An 18,808-nucleotide genomic window follows, 5' to 3' on the forward strand; every position below is an offset into this window, starting at 1 on the left:
GCCCTAACAAGATTCATAGACTGTCCGTAGAAATCTCCTTGGATTGCACGCCATTGATGCAGAAACTCAGAGGACAATTCCAACATCATCTTTGGACCTAGGTGTGCACAGTGACACTCTGAAGTTACAGCACAGCCTTACCTCTGTATGCAAATGTTAGAGAAGATAATTCATCAGCTTTACCATCATTATAAGGCAGTCCAATTTAAGTTTCGCAGGTGCATCTACTTACACTGAAGTGGTCAGATGAAGCAAACTTCTACAAATAAGGAGATTCCAGCCATGCAAATGGAGACACAAGACCATAGAGCAGGTATCTTTAGCTAAGTACACTGTCAAAGAAAATCTTCTGTTTGATGCAACAAACATTTTATAGAAGGGAATAAGATGGACACTTATTTATTCATAGAAGTGGTCTGTTGACGACTTTCTTTTGAAGGACGTAGCTAGGGAAACCTAACTAGCAACCCTGTCTTTAGCACCTTTTCAAACATGCATGCAGGTAGACACTCACACGAATTTAGACCAAAAATGCCAAACAGCACAAAAATCTCTGAGCTGTGGAGAAAGCCAGAGTTACCACCACCACAAGGTCAGGAGCCTGGTGGCAGCTAGAACTCCTGTGACTGGACGTATTTGTGAGGCAGTTTAAGTGAGAGGGTCTTCTTAGGAAGAAGTTCAGGAAGAACATTAGGTAATACCCCTCCTTGAGCGATGGTCACGCAGGAGAAGACCTTGTTCAGCTCATCATCGTTTCTCACAGCAAGCTGGATGTGCCTAGGTAGGATCCTGGCTTTCTTGTTTTCCCGTGCAGCGTTCCCTGCCAGCTCCAGGATCTCCGCACTCAGGTACTCCAGCACTGCAGCCAGGTAGATGGCAGCGCCGAGACCGATCCTGTCAGCGTAGTTCCCTCTTTTAAGGAGCTTGTAGACACGACCCACAGGGAACTGCAGACCAGCCTTGGCTGATCTGGTTTTCTTTGGCACAAGGAGAAGCTTTGTGGTTTTCTTCCCGTGTTCAGACATTCTAACATCAATCTAGTATAAAAAGAAAAATAATTACAAAACCAAAACAAATAAACACAGAAACCAAGCATTTCAGTTCTTCCTTCCTCCTACTTTGACTGCTTTTCTAATTATCTTGCAAGTCAATTTTTCCTTCTCAGAAAGTTTGCTAATTGTTCATACCTTTGTCTGAAGGAGCAGATGGGTCAGGCTGCTGCTCTAGGAGAGCCTGACAAGTTTCTGGCCAAGAGGCATCTCCAAGCTCAGTCAGAGCAGCAGGCCAGCCATCTGCTGGATTTGCAAAACTTTTCAAGAGAGTAGAGTAGAACTTAGGAGCAAGGTCTTCTGACCCAGTATCAAAAGAAGACTGCTGTTAAGGAAAAAGGTTAAGCAAACTAGGCTTCAAGATACCTACAAGTGCTCAGAAACCCTGCAGGGAAGCTTCGTTGAACTTACCCCTGGTAAGGAACCTAAGTAGTTTCTGCAATGACGACCTTGTGAGAGCCAGAGCTAGAAATTAATATATTTGTCAGAAATAGAACAACAGACAAGAACTTCACCTACTGGAAACCACTTCAAATGGATCTTGCCTTCCAGAGGTGAGGGGACCTATTGCTGCAAAATAACAGGCCACAATCAGAAACCAGACTTATGGGAAGAAGAAAAGCTTTGTTTTACATCAGACACTAAAATTTCTCTACTCAGCACATTGTGCATCAGGCTACTACAAATGTACAAGTACCATCTTCTTGTACAATATTGCATCCCTTCTAACAAGTCCCATCACTTATTACTGACATAAAGTCTCTGGTATTGAGTAATACCAATTGCTCTTCAATGCATAATACAAAGCAACTGGAAAACAAACACAGGACACTTCTGCTCTTGTATATAGAATTGTTCTCAAGTTTTAATCATTAGTTGTTTTTTAAGTAATGAGAAGCTCTACCCAGATACAGGGAGGAACTAAACCAGACATCAAAGTGTTTAAAAATACAATAAGAAGTTATTTTAGCAGATTTTTGTGGGCCTTAGAAAGATAAGCTTTTAAAAATAGCCTACACAACCTACCATTATTTCACTCAAGAAATTATCTAACACAAAGAAAGCATGCTATTTCTTAACAACAGGCTCTCACCTGAAAAGATTTCTGACTTAGCTCCTTTCCCAACACTGCCCAAATCACAATTTCTGGCAAGAGCTGCCCTTTTTTAAACTCCACAGCAGTAGCCGTATCATTGCCAGCTCTTGCATCATTTAATGCCACCTGGGTGAGCAACGATTCAGCCCCTCAAAATAAAAAAACCAATCAAGGTCCCAACACAAGAGCAATTCCATACAGTCCCTGAGAACATGAGGATTTATCCCTACTCCTTGTAGAGCTTCTTAGCACCTTGTTAGCTGATCTCCTCTGGAAACAAGCTGAATATTTCCTGCCTCAGAGGATGGCAGTATCTCTGATTGGCAGCTAATTTATTACAGCTGGAAGGGGGCACACCTCACCTTGCTGCAGTCATCAAGAATCAAACCCAGCAACCCATCCCACCATTCTTCGTGCTGCCAGCAGTGGCCAAGCTGCTTTGTGACTGCGCTGCAGAGCCTGGGGAAGCTCATGGACCTCTGACGTTGGGTTCTCTCTCTTCTAGGACTTGGCCCCATCTGTCACACTGTCCAGTTTTTCCCAAAGCCATGCATTGCTGTGTTGCAAGGCATAATATATCCTTTCTAGGGTCAAGGGTGTGGTGACAGCTGAATAATTTTCTTTAATACATGAGCACTGGAAAGTTGAGCCCTGGCCCAACAGAAACTTTTGCTGAGCAGCTGGGTTAGGAGACATCTTCCCTCTGTTATTGTGAAGCTAGAGGGGTGAGTTTTCAGAATACTATGCTATGTAGTTAATTTACAAATAGGTTGAACTACTGGCTAGAAGAAAGCGAACAAGATTGTTCTTCATCAAATAAATACTTCAAAAATTGACTTTTGAATTGGACCAGTACTTCACTACAAACTCGATCTTTGGGTGTAAGTAGAGGTAGGGCCACACATCTCACTTGGTGTCTTTTACCATACAGAAAATGGCAGGTGAAGGCATTTCTAGAAGCTGCTTGAGCACTGGCCACGTCTTGCAGGGTCTGTCTGGTGTGGTGCAGAGCAGGGTCACAGGAGCAGCATGATGACTGACACACAGTTCTCCAGATTAGCATAAGGTGCTGTAAGCACCATGCTTAAAACTGCACAAAATTAGTACCTTGCTTGAGACTTCTACCATTACTGCAAACCTTAGATTATTTCTTTGGACTAAGCAAAAAATGTATTCTCAAGCCTGCTTTCCCTTGCCATGGTCAAATGGAGGAAATAATTTGAGTTTCACGTGTTTATTTCTCATGTACCTCTTTTAAAGCTTCCCCCTCCCTCCATTTACAGGTATAAACACTCAGCACAAGGCTAGTTACGTATAGCACATCTTTACTATGTGCACAAAGCTTAAGATCTACTCTCAGACATTTTTACTTCTCATTGCTACAGCATCCTCTGCTTTTTCTCACTTCGCTGGGTTAATTGCAGGCCAGCCAAGGTCTCACCAAATTGCTCTTGAAAACCAGGCTGCATACAATAACTGTTCCAGCTGCCCACCACCCTGAAATCACAGTGTCTGCTCAGTCAGGTAGCCTCTTTTCCCATTTCTGTGTAAGCACAGCTTGGAGTGAGTCATTAACTCAGCTGTGTACAGCTCTGATGTCTGTCAGCATCATAAAACCTGGGCAGGAGGCTCTGACACCCTCATGCCTTGGGGTGGGGGATAAAGGAGCCAGGTCAAACTCAACAGGACAGGCAGATCTCTTTCAAATAAAAAGTTCATGCTACAGTTTAGGAAGCTGGTCCTAACCAGCTTTTCTATCTGTGAGATGTTATGAAATCTGTAAGACACTGCCTAACTAGTAGACTGACCCTACTGTAGCTGCAGCAGATCCCTGGTTTCCAGTTCAACAGCACCCTCAGCACCCACCACGAACAGAGAAACTCTGGGCACTTTCCTGGGGGAAGACTTTCAATCACTTGGGTCAGCAAAGGCCTGAGGGCTTGTTTAGCTATGGAGACTTCCATTTTTCTGCAGTGATAGACAGAAGTGAGACAGTCACCTCTATCAAGAGCACAAATATTGCACCAGATTTTAAATAAACTGCCTATACTTGTTATGACAAGACAGAGGGGATAGAGGTTTAGCATTATGTCAGAGCAGTCTAAACAGAGATAGTTGTTCATTACACTTTACGAGCAATAAGTCTTTAAAGTATAGGGTTACTACCTTCTAAGATAGAGTTGAACAACCTCTGAGGCTCTGAGCTAGTTGTGCTATGAATCTGCAATGGAAGAAAAGTTCACGTGAACAGCCATGTGTCTTGACTCCTCTGCCTGCTCCACAGCAGTTACCTGCAACATGTTTTCAGAAGCAAACTTCTTAAAGTCAAGTACATGTTATTTGGGTGGTATGCTAGACTTTTTTTTTTCCTTGACATTTTCTGTGTTCCTCCATCTCTGGAAGGGGAGCTGAGAAAAGAAAGGAGAACAGTGTTGCATTCCAGAAACTTTATTACAAGCTTTAAAAATGCATTAAAATTAGCAGGAAAAAAATACTTGACAAAGAAGTAAATACATACAAATTAGTGCTACTGAGTCCCATCATCCATAAGTGCACAGACCAGACCAGGAAAAGCAAGTTTCACTGGCTACCAACTTGTCCCTGAGAAGGCGAAGCATCTCTGACAGTTTTCTTGGGAAGGAGCTGCGAAAGGATATTTGGCATAACCCCCCCTTGAGCGATGGTCACGCAGGAGAAGACCTTGTTCAGCTCATCATCGTTTCTCACGGCAAGCTGGATGTGCCTAGGTAGGATCCTGGCTTTCTTGTTTTCCCGTGCAGCATTCCCCGCCAGCTCCAGGATCTCAGCGCTCAGGTACTCCAGCACTGCAGCCAGGTAGATGGCAGCGCCAGGACCGATCCTGTCAGCGTAGTTCCCGCTTTTAAGGAGCCTGTAGACACGACCCACGGGGAACTGCAGACCGGCCTTGGCTGATCTGGTTTTCTTTAGTGCAGCTCCAGGTTTGCCAGCCACTGCCTGTTTCTTTCCACGTCCAGACATTCTGACAGGTGAGGAGACACAACAAGTTGGAGATCTTCAAATTACCCGGGTGCTTGGGCTACACCTAACTGATAGCTAAAGCAGATGACAGCAACGTGAGTTATACTTTCTGCTCTTTCACATCAGGAAGAAAGCTTGTTCTTTTCTTGAGGAAAGAAAGCACCACACACCACAGTTCATGAATAGCAGAGCTAAGATTTAACTACTGCTACCCTTTTACAGTCTACTTTTTAGGAGAGAGGCCTCATTGTAAAAACAGAGTTGTCTAACAACCTGTGAAGGAAAGTTTATTTAAGTAGATATGAAGAGCTCAAAAGAAGAGGCTTTTCCCTGCTACTTGGAATGTATTTGGGATTGAAGCACAGTAGGTCTTCTTCAATAAGATTTTCTTAAACACCATAGAACTGTTACCTCGAAGCTAACTTGAGGCCAAGCCTACCTCTTCTAAGAGGAGTCTGTACTCTAAATTCTTCCATTACCAAGTTAGATCTTTCTTCCATTTTAAATCTAACAATTGAAGAATTCCTACAGCCCACAGCATCTTATACCCAAAATACTCCAAGAGGTTTTCATACAAAGTTCTAAATTAATTCCCCAAGGGATATTACTTGGCTGCTATGAGAATTCTGGAGGTGTTCTGCAGCAGGAAAAGGAAAAATTGACTTGGGCAGCACAATGCTGTCTGAAGAATAGATATTACTATCTATTTATTTGAGATTAAGGAAATTCAGTTCAGTTAGAACACTCTTGCAATCAGAGTGGCAAAACTACTCATTTAAATAACATTTCTAATCTGTAAAGACAACAGTTAGCTTCTAGCACAGCTGTTTGCAACACACAAAGACATCTATCACTAGATTAACATGTGGGGTTTTGTTTAGTTTTTATAGTGATGTTTAAATATTTAAGAAAAAAACAGAATAAGATTTGGGAGGAAGGAACAAAAACCCCCAAAAAATCCCAGCCCATAACAAAATCCAAGCAAACCAAGCCATAACTCTTTATCCCTATTATCAGACAATAATTTTCACATTTTAATTACATTACAGACATACTGTGCTACAAACACAACTAACTAACTTACAAACTAACAGAAAGTCTGCAATAACCCCAAATCTTTCACTATGTATTATAAATGCAAAATAAATCTCATTACCTTCAAAAAGTCTTATTTTGGCCTTGTCTGTACCTTGCTACAGCTTGCACTCAAAGGCATACAAGCCACATAACCCCATACTCCCTACCCCCAGGGCAGAACCTTTTTATCAGCAACTTTTTCTCCTCATCAGTAGGTCACCTGGACACCTGAGTCATTCTCACATGTGGTTCATCTTCCTTCTAACCCCTAATTTGGGAGAAAGGAAGAAATAAGTTATAGATGCCCAGAAGCAAATTCTCTGGGGGAGGGAGAAGCTAGGCTGTCTCCAAGGGCTGAGCCACAGCTATATTTCAGTCTCACTGTGACACTGCCAGCTCTCACCCACTCTGGCTGGAGTATTTCTGTCTGTACGCCGTGTGTAAAAACAGTCCTCTCTTTCCTGTTGAAGCTTGATAAAAAAAGTACATAGGGGAAACGTGCTTTATAAATACTATGTATTTGTAGTTAGGTGGGAGGGGGGAAAATGTGTATTGCTTTATGTCTGCCCTGGGCAGAGAGAGTTATGCTTTGTTCACATGGTGTCCGAGCCCTACCAAGGGATGCGATGGGGCTGCTCCTCGGATCTGGGCTTCTGCCCCCTCTTCTGGTAACTCTCTGCCCCAGATGGGGCTCAGGGTTTACTGTGGGAACACAAGGGTTCAGATGCCAAAGGTCCTTGACAAGTCCCTCTCAGCTGACCTGGGCAAAAATCTCACCTAATGCAAATGAATATTTTTGAGCAGTTTTTAAAAAATGAGTGCATACTCCCTGCCTATGCTCTTTCTGTGTTTGTTTTCTGGTGTTCAAAATAGGTTCCAACCAGCAACATACAAGAGCCGTGGGTGTGAATGGTATTTCAGCCACAGAAGATGACTATTAAAGCAGCACGTCCTCCTGAAAGCCCAGGCTCTGACAAAACATGCGTACAGCAAAACTGGCACTGACAGCTAAGCCTTCGGTTCTGCATGCCGGGTACTAACTGCGAGTCAGAGCCTAAAGACTTTGGAGCACCTGCAGAAGACTGCAAAATCGTGTTCCTGAAAACTTTAGCTCACATGCTGCCCTACCAGAAGGCTCCATAGCCCTTTGTTTTCTGATTTAAAGTTCTCACATCATCTGTATTTGTGGCTCCATCTATCATTCAGCCAGCCACTTTTCCCACAAGGATGAGCGTTTAGTCCAAGCTGGGTGAGGCTGAGTCTTCCTCCAACTCGGGGCCCTGGGAGATGGGTATGGGGCACCCTCCATGTGTCCAAATGCTCACCGCAAGGACTGATGTCCTCTCAAAGCACAGCTATTCATTTCTTTTAATTCAGAGGCAGAAAAGGTGGCTGTGCCTTCCCTTCAGTAAACCAGGCTTAGCAGAGGGTAAGTGCCCCAGCATGCTTCAGGATACATGGGTGTTAATGAGATGTCCATGATGTTATAACGTGTTATAACAGGGCTTCTGAATTTCCATTTCAGGCCCTTGGCGGAGCGGAGATACAGTTGTTTCTCTGCATGCCCAGAACAAACACAGTCTCAAGGCTTGCTGGCAGGTTGTGTGGGGGTGTTTTTCTGGGGACTCAGAGCTGGGCTCCCCCTTTCTGGGCGAGTGTGCTGACCATCCGGCTAGAGCATAAAAGGAGGGGGAGGTGGGAGCGGGCCTTTTCCCCCTTCTCCTCTGCGGCGTGTCTTTGGGAAGAAAGCACACAGTCTGCTCCATTCTTTGAAAGGGCAGAGGCGCCCATTTTTAGGGAATGGGGTGTTGATCCCAAATGGATTGGGGTCACCACCCTCAACCCACTCCTCAGTGTTTGCTGAGTGATGCTTTAATACAGACTCAGAAATGTACCCTTTTTACAAAACTCCTCCAGAAGCATTCGTGCGGTGACGCACGGGCACAGCTGCTTGCAGGCCTGGGGACGAGCGCTGGCATGAACCAGCAGTGTGCCCTCGTGGCCAAGAAGGCCAATGGTATCCTGGGGTGCATTAGGAAGAGCGTGGCCGGCAGGTCAAGGGAGGTTGTCCTCCCCCTCTACTCTGCCCTGGTGAGGCCACATCTGGAGTCCTGTGTCCAGTTCTGGGGTCCCCAGTTCAAGAGAGACAGGGAACTACCGGAGAGAGTCCAGCGGAGGGCTACAAAGATGATGAGGGGACTGGAGCATCTCTCTTATGAGGAAAGGCTGAGAGAGCTGGGGCTGTTTAGCCTGGAGAAGACTGAGAGGGGACCTGAACAATACTTATAAATATCTAAAGGGCAAGTGTCAAGAGGATGAGGCCAGACTCTTCTCACCTCGAGTACTGCACGCAGTTTTGGGTGCCACAGTACAAAAAGGACATAAAACTATTGGAGAGTGTCCAAAGGAGGGCAACAAGGATGGTGAAGGGTCTAGAGGGGAAGACATATGAAGAGACGCTGAAGTCCCTTGGTTTGTTCAGCCTAGAGGAGACTGAGGGGAGACCTCATCATGGCCTACAGCTTCCTCATGGCGGGGAACAAAGGGGCAGGCACTGATCTCCTCCCTCTGGTGACCAGAACCCATGGGAACGGAAAGAAGCTGCGATGGGGGAGGTTTAGGTTGGATATCAGGAAAAGGTTCTTCAGAGAGGGTGGTTGGGCACTGGAACAGGCTCCCCAGGGAAGTGGTCACAGCACCAAGCTTGACTGAGTTCAAGAAGCATCTGGATAACTCTCAGTCATATGCTCTGATTCGGCTGGTCCTGTGTGGAGCCAGGAGTTGGACTCGATGATCCTTATGGGTCCCTTCCAACTCAGGATATCCTATGATCCTACGATTCTCAGTGGTGCCCAGCGACAGGACAAGGGGACATTGGCACAAACTGGAACAGAGGAAGTTCCATCTCAACACAAGGAAAAACTTCCTCACTGTGAGGGTGACCAAGCACTGGAACAGGCTGCCCAGAGAGGTTGTGGAGTCTCCTTTTCTGGACATACTCAAAACCCACCTGGATGCGATCCTGTGCAGCCTGCTCTAGGTGATCCTGCTTTAGCAGGGGGGTTGGACTAGGTGATCTCCAGAGGTCCCTTCCAACCCCTACCCTTCTGTGATTCCGGGTGCCCACCACGGCTGGAGGGAGTGGTGCCCGTCAGCCTCGGGCTGCTCCATGAGGCACCCACACCTTTCTGCCTGCAGAGGGACGGGGAGCAGCGGGGCCCGCGGCCGGGGGAGCCCGGACGGGCGGGGAAGGAGCTTCTAAATCACGCTGCTCTTCACGGTGTGCGTGCCGGGGCTCCCTGCCCGGGAAACGAAGCGGGATCCCCGTTAGGAGCAGGGGTCGGACCCGTGCAGATGCAGCGGGGGGACCCGGACCTTTTAAAAACCGGCACTGTGGCGGCTACGGGAAATGCTGGTGGTAAGGGAGAAGAAGAGGGAAGAAAAGACCCCACAGCAAGAGTTTAAACCCGTGAACTCATCTAGCCGTGAGCCCCCCAGCCCCGCTGCTTCCCCTCGCGGTTCCCCGGGGCCCGCCTGCCCCGAGCAGCTCCCACAAACCCACGCCGCGCCGCTGCCGGGACTGGCCTTATTAGGCGGTACGGGAAGAGGCAGCGGTGCTGCGCCCGCCCCGCCGGGGAGCGCCGCCTCCTCCGGCCGCGCCGCGCACGCCGGGACCGGCCTTGCCTAGCCCCGCTGCCGCCGCTACTGACCGGGCCCCGGCCCCGGCCCCGGCCCCGCCGGCAGGATGCAGGTAAGTAGCCGGGGGAGCTCCGTGCACCGCGGCCGATGTGCGGGGGGAGCCCGCCCGGGCGAAGAGCTGGGGCCGGGCACCGTGCGTGGTCACCACCGGCGCGGAGGGCGGGCGGGCGGCCTCGGGCCCCGCCGGCAGCCATGGGCCGCCTCACCGGCGGAGCAGCCGTGGGGCGGGGGGAGTCCGGTTTCATCCCCCTTTCTGGGGGCGGAGGTGTCTGTCATGTGGCGGTCTTGCTGTGAAGCTCCATGGCTTGGTTTTGTCCTGGTTTGCTGGGGTTTTTTTTGGTGGTGGTGTATTTTTTTTTTCTTTAAATACGGTTTTTATTTTGCTACAGTAGTAAGCAGATGGGTGTGTGGGTGTTTTAAGCACTTTATCAGTATGTTGATAAACGACAGTAGACGTTGTGAAATGCTATGTTGAGGGGAAAATGGCCACAGTCGAAGACAAAAAAAGAAAATCTGGCCTGCTACTTGCTATGCTACTCTGGGGTTTTTTGTTTTGATTTTTGGGGGTTTCTTTGGGTGGGGGAGTAGTCAAGAAGTACTGTGTTTTGGTCTAGAGATGAGATGTGGCCTTGAGCAGACCTAGTGTAAGGTGTGTTGCTACAAGTGACAGCAAAGCAGTAGATATTGTACTCAGCTTTCAAAGCTAACTTAGGTCAAGACAGTAAGGAACCAAAACCAGCCTGTGAGTGCTTACCACTGAATTTTCAGGTGTTTAAAGAAATAAAATCACTGTCTAACCTGGAAAAACTTCTACCGAGTTTCTCAACAATAAATGAGTGCTTGTTAGCCTCGTTTTTCAGGATTGCAATTATTTGAAAGTGACGTGGTTTGGTGTTCTTGGTGTTTTTGTCTTTGGGGTTTTTTAACTTTTAAGAACAGTCTAGGCATAGGTTTAGATGTGATTCCTTAGCAATGGACTTGCTTCTCTCTAAGCACTCGTGTAGTCACACTGACTTGAATCTACAGAGAAGACTTGCCATGTATCCAGGGTTAGATCTGCAGGGCTGATGCCTGTGTGTCTTCTCACCGGGGCTTTCCAGTGCAGTGACCGCTGATTTGGTGGCCTGTTGTTCTGCTGAGGCTCCGTACACGAGCACTGTGGCCAGCATGCTTCCTTGTCACCCAGTTGCTTTCCTCCCCTTTCCTCTCACCTTGTGAGAGCTGCAACGACGGTTACAATGCTTCAAACTTTTATACCTATATATGCTGTGAGTGGGATGGAATAAAGTAAAGTCACTCTTCAGGGTACCGGTCTAGGGTGGTGAAGAAGCCTCAGCATCAGGAGGATGGACACTGTGACCGTCTGGTGCCATCCAGACAGTTGCCACTTTAGCAGTATGCTCTGTCTCTTGGAAAAACTTGCCTGCGTTAACTTCTGGAGGTGGCAAAGTTCTCCTTGAATGCACATCACCCATTTCTTGTTCTGTTGTAGGACCCAAATAAAGACACAGAGTGGAATGACATTCTGCGCAAGAAAGGTATCCTTCCTCCAAAGGAAAACGTGGAGGAACAGGAGCGTGCAAAGGAAGAGGAGCAGCTTGCCATCCTTCAGAAGTCTCTTGGTGAGTGACCAGGCCAACTCGGCAGCAGGAGCAAGGCAAGTCTTGGAATGGCTCCTGGGGGAAGCTTGTACAAAGAAATGGCCAGCAGTAATGTGTACGTGCCTGGAAAGCAATGTGTCGTTGTCCATGTCTGTAAGGGATACCGAAGCTGTGTCTCCTATAGGGTCATCATCTGTTAACAGCATCAAACAAATATGTTCCTGAACATGTGGATTCTTCCAGCACAGGAAAGATTTGTTCTAGATGTCAGCTCCATATTTTTATAGAAGTAAATGTTTGAAAACTGAAGTAAGAACAGTGCAAAGGGAGTTTGCCATGTGAATGTGCAAGTAGAAGTATCTCATGACATTACCTGTTGTATGCTTCCTCCGTTGTTCAGGCACACCTGCTGTGTTGGGTGTGTTAGGTACGTCTTTGCTGCAGCCACCAAACTTGAAAGCTAGCTCAGGTACTTGTGTGCTAGTCTAGTCAGCCTTCAGCTCAGAGTCCTTTACATCATTGTCTTTCCAGCTATGTGTCTGCAGTGTGTAATATTTTCTAAAAATCTAGTAGCAATAATACTTAAAAAAAGCTGTATTTCCCATAGTTAATCTGTCCTTAAGTAAATAAATTCTATTGGACTGATGAGTTTTAATCCTGGAATGAGGTTTTTGCTGATTTGATGTTTCTTCCATTCTAGTGAAAACTTATGAGGACATGACTCTGGAAGAGCTAGAAGAGAATGAAGATGAATTTAATGAGGAAGATGAGAAAGCTATTGAAATGTACAGGTCAGAGCAGCATGCAGAATTTGGCTCTAATGAAAATTGGAGGGTTTTTCTTTTATATGCTGCTAGATATTGTTGAAGAGAGGAAGAATGTTGTTAGGTCTGATAATAGAAAAAGTGGGTTGTGTTTCTGGTGCCTCGTAGAGCTTCTAAGTGTCTTTAATAGGATAACTGGGTTTAAATTCAGTGTCCTTTATCTACCACCTAGATTTGCAGAGATAATGTGCACCTGTGGAGTGCATGGCTGGGGATTCTGAGAGCTTTGAAAATCACCTCCAAGATTTCTCAGTTTTTGTATGAATGAGATCAGGGTGCTGCAGATTTATATAATTACAGTGTTGGCTTTCCATTATCTCTATCCCTACCATCTCTTGTAATTTTTGCCATTTAGTTTGGAAGTGTATCTGCAGAAGAAATGTCTGCTGAGGGCAGAAATGAGGAAAAAAATTCATGAAGCATAGTTGTACTTCTTGCATGTTGGCAGCTTTAACTAGTCATGCAAATATAAGAGCACCTGTTGACTATGTCAACTTGCTTTTGTTGCTCTGGTGTCTGAAGAAGTCTGTAATGTGCCTCTGAAGTGTAGGTTTCAACCAGCTTGTTTAATTGTTGTTCTGTCAAAAATGCATTCATTCTCACTCTTTCCCATTCCCTGCTGTTCAGGCAGCAAAGGTTAGCAGAAATGAAAGCAGCACAAATGAAGAATAAATTTGGGGAAGTTTTGGAGATTTCGGGAAAAGATTATGTTCAAGAGGTCACCAAAGCTGGAAAAGGTATATGGGTAGTCCTGCACCTCTACAAACAGGGGTAAGAATTTGTTTTTAACCTTTAAACCTTTCACTGTCAATAGCTGAAAATACTCTAGACAAATGCATAGTTATGGTAGAAATTAAGGAACTGATTCTGGAGTTCTAAGAAAAAAAAAATCGCATTAGTAATTTCATTACTGTTGATTCCAGACTGCTGAACTTAGCTCTGAAATGATGTTACCATGAAGTGTTGTGGCTTTTTTAGACATCTATACAGCACAGCGTGACTTGTACCATACATCTACCATAGAGGCAATCGCTGCCACTGAAGTACTGAGCTTTGGAAATTACTCTGGATAAAGTGTGAGGGACTGTGCATTAGAAGGATCGCTGTATGTCCGTAGCCTGGTTTCTAGATCCATAAAAATGGAGCGAGCAGGTTTTTTGGTCCTGTCAGCATGATGGAAAAACTTGACAAAATGGTCTGATAAGTTGTTAGAATTTTCTGGAAAGGGTTAGAAATACTTGATTTTGTTCACTGTTTCTAATTGCCTCACAGGTGTTTATTATAGAATCATTTTGGTTGGAAAAGACCTTTCAGATCATCAGGTCTAACTGTTAACCTAGCACTGCCAAGTCCACCACTAAACCATGTCCCTAAGCGCCACATCTACGCGTCTTTTAAATACCTCCAGGGATGGTGACTCAACCACTTCCCTGGGCAGCCTGTTCCAATGACTGACAACCCTTTTGGTGAAGAAATTTTTCCTGATATCCAATCTAAACCTCCCCTGGCACAACTTGAGACATCATTTGCATACGGGAGCTGTTTTTCTTTCTATTTTGCTCATGCAATTTCTAAATATCATATCTTCATAAACCAATTTCTCTGTATTACAGAGGGGAGGGTTGTATTGCTAATATCTTAAAACAATCCCCCCCACCACCACACCCTCCCCACCCCAAAAAAAAAAAAAAACCCAATGGCAAAACCACCACTAAAACCTTCAGTGATGCTGACTTCCTTTGAATGCTGAAATACTGGACAACAAAAGTATTCAGAAGTTTCTTCTGGTACGTTCATCTTTCCATAAATGCTACTCATTGAGCTGATATTTCTGACCTTTCTTCTGGAGCAGATTATTGCCTAATTTGTCTTTTTATTTTTTTCTTATATGTGTCTGTTGCTGCTCTTTACAGAATTCCACTCTGTGCCTTAATAAACCAACATATGAGCGGGCTTGCAAGGAAGTTCAGAGACGTGAAATTCATCAAAGCTATCTCTACCACCTGCATTCCCAACTACCCTGATAAGAACCTGCCTACGATATTTGTCTACCTGGAGGGAGACATCAAAGCTCAGTTCATTGGACCTTTGGTGTTTGGTGGCATGAACTTGACAAGGGATGGTGAGTGTCTGCATCTCCAGTTTTCCAAAGGAAAAGCAAAACTGCTTTGTTGGGAATGAGAGAAGTGAGGATTATGAGGAGAAGGGAGGTATTAAAAACTATATTAGAATTATTTCTTTTTTTAGCCCTATAGCTGAACAACGCGTGCTTAAGGCTATCTTATAAAAGCAGTGAGTGGCTGACTGGGCCAACATATATTTATTTTGTGTGTGCGCAAGCATTCACACCCTGTGTCTTGTGAGCAAACTTTCCTCAATATATTGAAAGGGCATATAGTACCCACACACATCCTTTGAGGCTTTTGTTCCTGAGTGACTGACCTTGCCCCCGATTACTTGATAATCTGTGCACTTGATAACTGGTGCTCGCCTATTGCATTGTAGGGCTTCTTGCTTCATTTTCAAGCCGATGGCATGTATTTGTCTGTTGTGCCTTCCTGATGCCCAGGCTCGGCTCCTCATTAACCTTTAAGGAGACCCTGTCTGCTTGTCCAAATGGGGCTGCTAGCCTGAAATTGGGCTGCTTCCTTTTCCTCTTGCCATCTCCCAGAGATGGCAGCACATTAAGCTCCTGCCTCAGTGCTTCAGGGGGCACAGGAGTCCACGGGGAGAGGGTGTTACCTTTCCTGGAGGTTGTGTTTTTTCCTAGACTATTTCTTCTTGCCTGTCTTAGTGGGCCGGGGGTCATGCAGCCTCATCAGTGTGATGTGCTTTGGGAGGTGAGGGTGGTGGCCTGGTACAGCAGGTCTTGCAGAACGCCATGGCTCTCCAGTCAAAGCTGCTGTTTGGAGGTGGTTGGTTGGGGATGCTGTCCTACAGCAGTGCTTGAAGACAGGGGTCAGCAGTGAAAAAGGCTCTTCTTGGAAAGCAAATGCAACTCAGATGTAACCTAGTGGATTTTACTTAAGTTAAAAGGATACTTATTGGCTTTCTGAGTAGGCATATCGGTCCAGATGGCTTCAAGCTTTTTCAAGGTCAGGCTTCAGGTGCATCTCTCAAGTGAACCACAGACAAACAGCATGTCACTGGGGTAGGATGAAAAGAGACTTTTTTTTTTTAGTAAACCCCTGAAGTTTACAGGATATCTTGAACATGTGCAGTAGAAAATGCTCCCCTGCCTTGAACTGTCATAAGGGGAAAAATACCACCAATGAGATGGGTAATTTGAGAACAGCTAACTCTAACTACAGTGGTTGCCTAATTATGCACTGAAGTGAGCAGTATAGCGGAACCTGGAGTTAGCTTTTGCCCTTTTTTTAGCACATAAATAGTTGATTTTTGGGGGTTCCAAGGGTGACTGAACCAGCTTAATTCAGTCATCACAGAAAGCTGGGTACTGAAACTCTGCACTTTCTTTTATTTCTTCCTTCTCCCCTGAGCCTAGGTGACTTCCACTGGAGATTAAAGAAAGCGTGAGGTTGTATTTGTTACTCTAATGTCTGAAGGAAATTGGATTTAATGGTAGGGTTGCCAGCAGGACTAGGAGAAAGGTTCCAACTGAATGTGTTGTATTGACTTTCTACCACTTCTGGGAAGCAATCCAATTTGAGTCTACATAGTAATAGGCCTACTACTGATGGTGGACTCTCTCTTACTGTCATACTAAGGAACTAATAATCAGTGCATGGTGTAGTGGGAAAGGGGTGAATTTTGTTTATAAAGTACATCCCTGAAAAATACCTATAATTCAGATGTGTAAATGGAATTGCTACATTTTTTTGCCCCTCAGCAAATCTATTCCCTGCCTCTTGTGACTGTGATTAACTTGGTACGTGATACAAACAGCTGTAACCCATGAGCAGTATTCCTTCACCAGCAGTAAATGTGCAAACCTGTTTTTTCGCCCTTATGTGGTTAGAAGGAGATGGGATTCACTTGCAGCAGGAGGGCTGCCTCATCTAAAGCTGCTGCTCTGTCTCAGTCACCTCTTTACACTCCCAGTTGTAGAGTAGGGGGAGATGCCACCAGTGGGCTGCGGAGCAGTACCCTGGTCTGAAGCCTGTGCTGGCACTAGTGACTGTGAAGGGAGGGCTCGGCCAGAGTGGGTGCAAGAGATGGGGCAGGGGCCTGGGGGTGGGAGAGGAAGGGAAGGAATAGAGCAGGGCCCTGTTTTTGGTGGTGGTGATGGCAGGGTGATGGGAGAAGTCAGCTGGGGGAGCAAGGGTGGGCTTTTTCCAGTTTGCTCCCCTACGTTCATGGTTCTCTTGTTTTGCTCTCCACAGAATTGGAGTGGAAGATTTCGGAGTCAGGCGCCATCAAGACAGATCTTGAGGAGAACCCCAGGAAGCAGATCCAGGACCAGCTCATGTCCTCAATCAGGGCGTGTGTCCCAGCCAGGGGGGAGAGTGACTCAGAGGATGACTAACTTCTGCATTGGCACCAAGATTGACACAGTACAGTTGCAGCCAGTGTTCCCACCTAAAGCACTGGAGACACTCATCAAGATCTTGCTGAGCCCCAGAAGAGTAGTATTTCAAGACAGCCATTCATCTAGAAACTTCTAGAAACTAAAAAGTTTATTTAAAAAAAACACCACACCACCAAATTTATTGCAGCTTCACTTAAGATTCTGATAGACGTTTTATATTACAAAACCTGAGTAAATATTACTCAAAGTTTTTAAATATAGACATCAGTAGAAACAGAGGTCTCTTGTTACTATTTTTTTAGTAAATTGCTGATTTCTTTAAAAAATCTGAAATATGAAGGGGCCTTAAGTGCACTGGTTTTGATAAGCTTGTGTAAATTGAGTCTAAATAGCTGGTCTTAAACCATTGGTTATAGCACTTAGTTGGGCCTTCTCTTGGCTCATCATGCATAGATGTCAGACAGCCTGGATTGCCTGGAGAGCTGGGTGAGGTGACCCATGATGCGAGTGCTGCTGAAGATGGCATGTGGCCCTTTGCCAGGGGCATGCTTGTGGGAGCCCAGCACGAAGCAGGGAGAGGGGGACCCCAAACATCTTGAGTGATGCCTTGGTGATGGCCAGCATCTCCTGGGACCTGCTGAGTCCAGAACCCCCTCTCATTTAGCAGTGGCATTTTGCCTTTTGTGGGGGCTGAGCTTCCTGCACCGGCTTATCTGCTAATTGGGAAAGAAGATTCAAGGTGGTGGCGCTCGAGTGTGGAATTGCTGACTTCTTCCACAAAATCAGAAGGCAGATGCATTACTAAGTAGTACCATTGCCAGATGGGAGGGAAAACAATATTTGAAGATCTGATGTCTTTCTATATTAAAGCCTTCCATCTTCTAGGTATAGTAATAATATTGGAGCCTTAGAAAAGAAAGAACTGAAATACCACCTTAATTACAGATCTGCTGACACTCAGAGCTACTTGCTTGGTTTGGGTTGGATTTAATGTCCACCTGCACTTTCAATTTGTCTGCTCTTGGGCTAACAAGCTCCAAGAGCTTTTGCTAACAAGGCTGCCCCAAGGACATTTTGTTATAATGCTGATGGATTCTGTGGGTGGATGGCACAGAATGCAATGCTCAATAAGCAGTGATTTTTTTTTTTTTTTAAATTTTAGTTTTGTTTTAGTTTGTAGCAACTTTTAAGCATGTTTTCTGTACTCTGTCTCCCCAGTCAAAGTGGTGTGTAGTTCAAACAGCAAATAACTGTTCCTTAAACTTCAGGTGAAGTTGTAAGATCCTGATGGAGAGCTGCTTCTTTGAGATCCAGATGGTGATTTGAGTGTCACTTAAGTCTCTTTTGTGTGTTTTTTGACAGCATAGCTAAAACACTAAAACTGAGCAAGTGAGCCAAATGCAGTGGGATACAAGCTGATAAATATTGAATATTGTTGTTGTACATACACACTGCCACATCTCTTGACATTGGACTATCCAAAATACTCTCAGACCTGATGCTTTTCTGTACTTACCTGCATGTTCTTCAAATCTAGGAAGATGACATCTCCTCCTTCCCATAGAAGCCTGCTTATTTTGCTTATCTTTTGCTTGTCCTCATTTAACTGTGCTTTGAAGTGACTGCTGAGCATGTGGACTGGGTTCCTTTTGGAGGAAACTGTCTAGAGGAGCAGCTCCCCAAAGGGCATTTTGTCCAAAGACCTAGGCCAAAGCTATCCTGAAATAAGGCTGTCTGAAATCTGTGTGGAATGGATGTCATATCCTCAGCCTCTCCCTCTAGATCTGCTGCTGTTAAGCTGTCTGAATAGCTGATGCAGGCGCAGCTGCCACACTTTTCTCAACTTGTTTTTTAATTTAAAGTTTATCAGACCTTCTAGGAAGGGGAGGTAGAATCTGCAATCCATCTTGTATCCCTGGTGTGACAACTTCAATTTGAAATCTAATTTTAAGAGTAGACAACACTTTGGATAC

The 18,808-nt window shown here is 45.4% G+C and overlaps 3 protein-coding genes across 3 annotated transcripts; 1 reads left to right on the forward strand and 2 right to left on the reverse strand.

Moving 5' to 3' along the window:
- Positions 1 to 611: 611 nt before the first annotated feature.
- On the reverse strand, positions 612 to 1,025 carry LOC129204408 (histone H2A-beta, sperm-like). The gene has a single exon (XM_054820401.1). It carries the CDS (start codon positions 1,023 to 1,025, stop codon positions 612 to 614), a length of 414 nt encoding a protein of 137 aa, XP_054676376.1.
- Positions 1,026 to 4,725: 3,700 nt separating this feature from the next.
- On the reverse strand, positions 4,726 to 5,145 carry LOC129201853 (histone H2A-beta, sperm-like). The gene has a single exon (XM_054813681.1). It carries the CDS (start codon positions 5,143 to 5,145, stop codon positions 4,726 to 4,728), a length of 420 nt encoding a protein of 139 aa, XP_054669656.1.
- Positions 5,146 to 9,810: 4,665 nt separating this feature from the next.
- Positions 9,811 to 17,109, forward strand: PDCL3 (phosducin like 3). The gene is made up of 6 exons (XM_054813680.1): positions 9,811 to 9,973; positions 11,414 to 11,543; positions 12,223 to 12,313; positions 12,974 to 13,117; positions 14,260 to 14,468; positions 16,690 to 17,109. Exons 1-6 carry the CDS (start codon positions 9,968 to 9,970, stop codon positions 16,830 to 16,832), a joined length of 723 nt encoding a protein of 240 aa, XP_054669655.1. The 5' UTR covers positions 9,811 to 9,967; the 3' UTR covers positions 16,833 to 17,109.
- The last annotated feature ends 1,699 nt before the right edge of the window (positions 17,110 to 18,808 follow it).

This window comes from Grus americana, chromosome 1 (genome assembly GCF_028858705.1).
Source record: "Grus americana isolate bGruAme1 chromosome 1, bGruAme1.mat, whole genome shotgun sequence".
Lineage (NCBI taxonomy): Eukaryota > Metazoa > Chordata > Aves > Gruiformes > Gruidae > Grus > Grus americana.

Excerpts from the sequence above, each read along its gene's own strand:
- LOC129204408 (XM_054820401.1), bottom strand. The coding sequence starts at position 1,025 with ATGTCTGAACACGGGAAGAAAACCACAAAGCTTCTCCTTGTGCCAAAG.
- LOC129201853 (XM_054813681.1), bottom strand. The coding sequence starts at position 5,145 with ATGTCTGGACGTGGAAAGAAACAGGCAGTGGCTGGCAAACCTGGAGCT.
- PDCL3 (XM_054813680.1), top strand. Across the intron at positions 11,544-12,222 it reads CATCCTTCAGAAGTCTCTTG|TGAAAACTTATGAGGACATG; the intron begins GTGAGTGACCAG and ends CTTCCATTCTAG. Across the intron at positions 12,314-12,973 it reads AAAGCTATTGAAATGTACAG|GCAGCAAAGGTTAGCAGAAA; the intron begins GTCAGAGCAGCA and ends CCTGCTGTTCAG.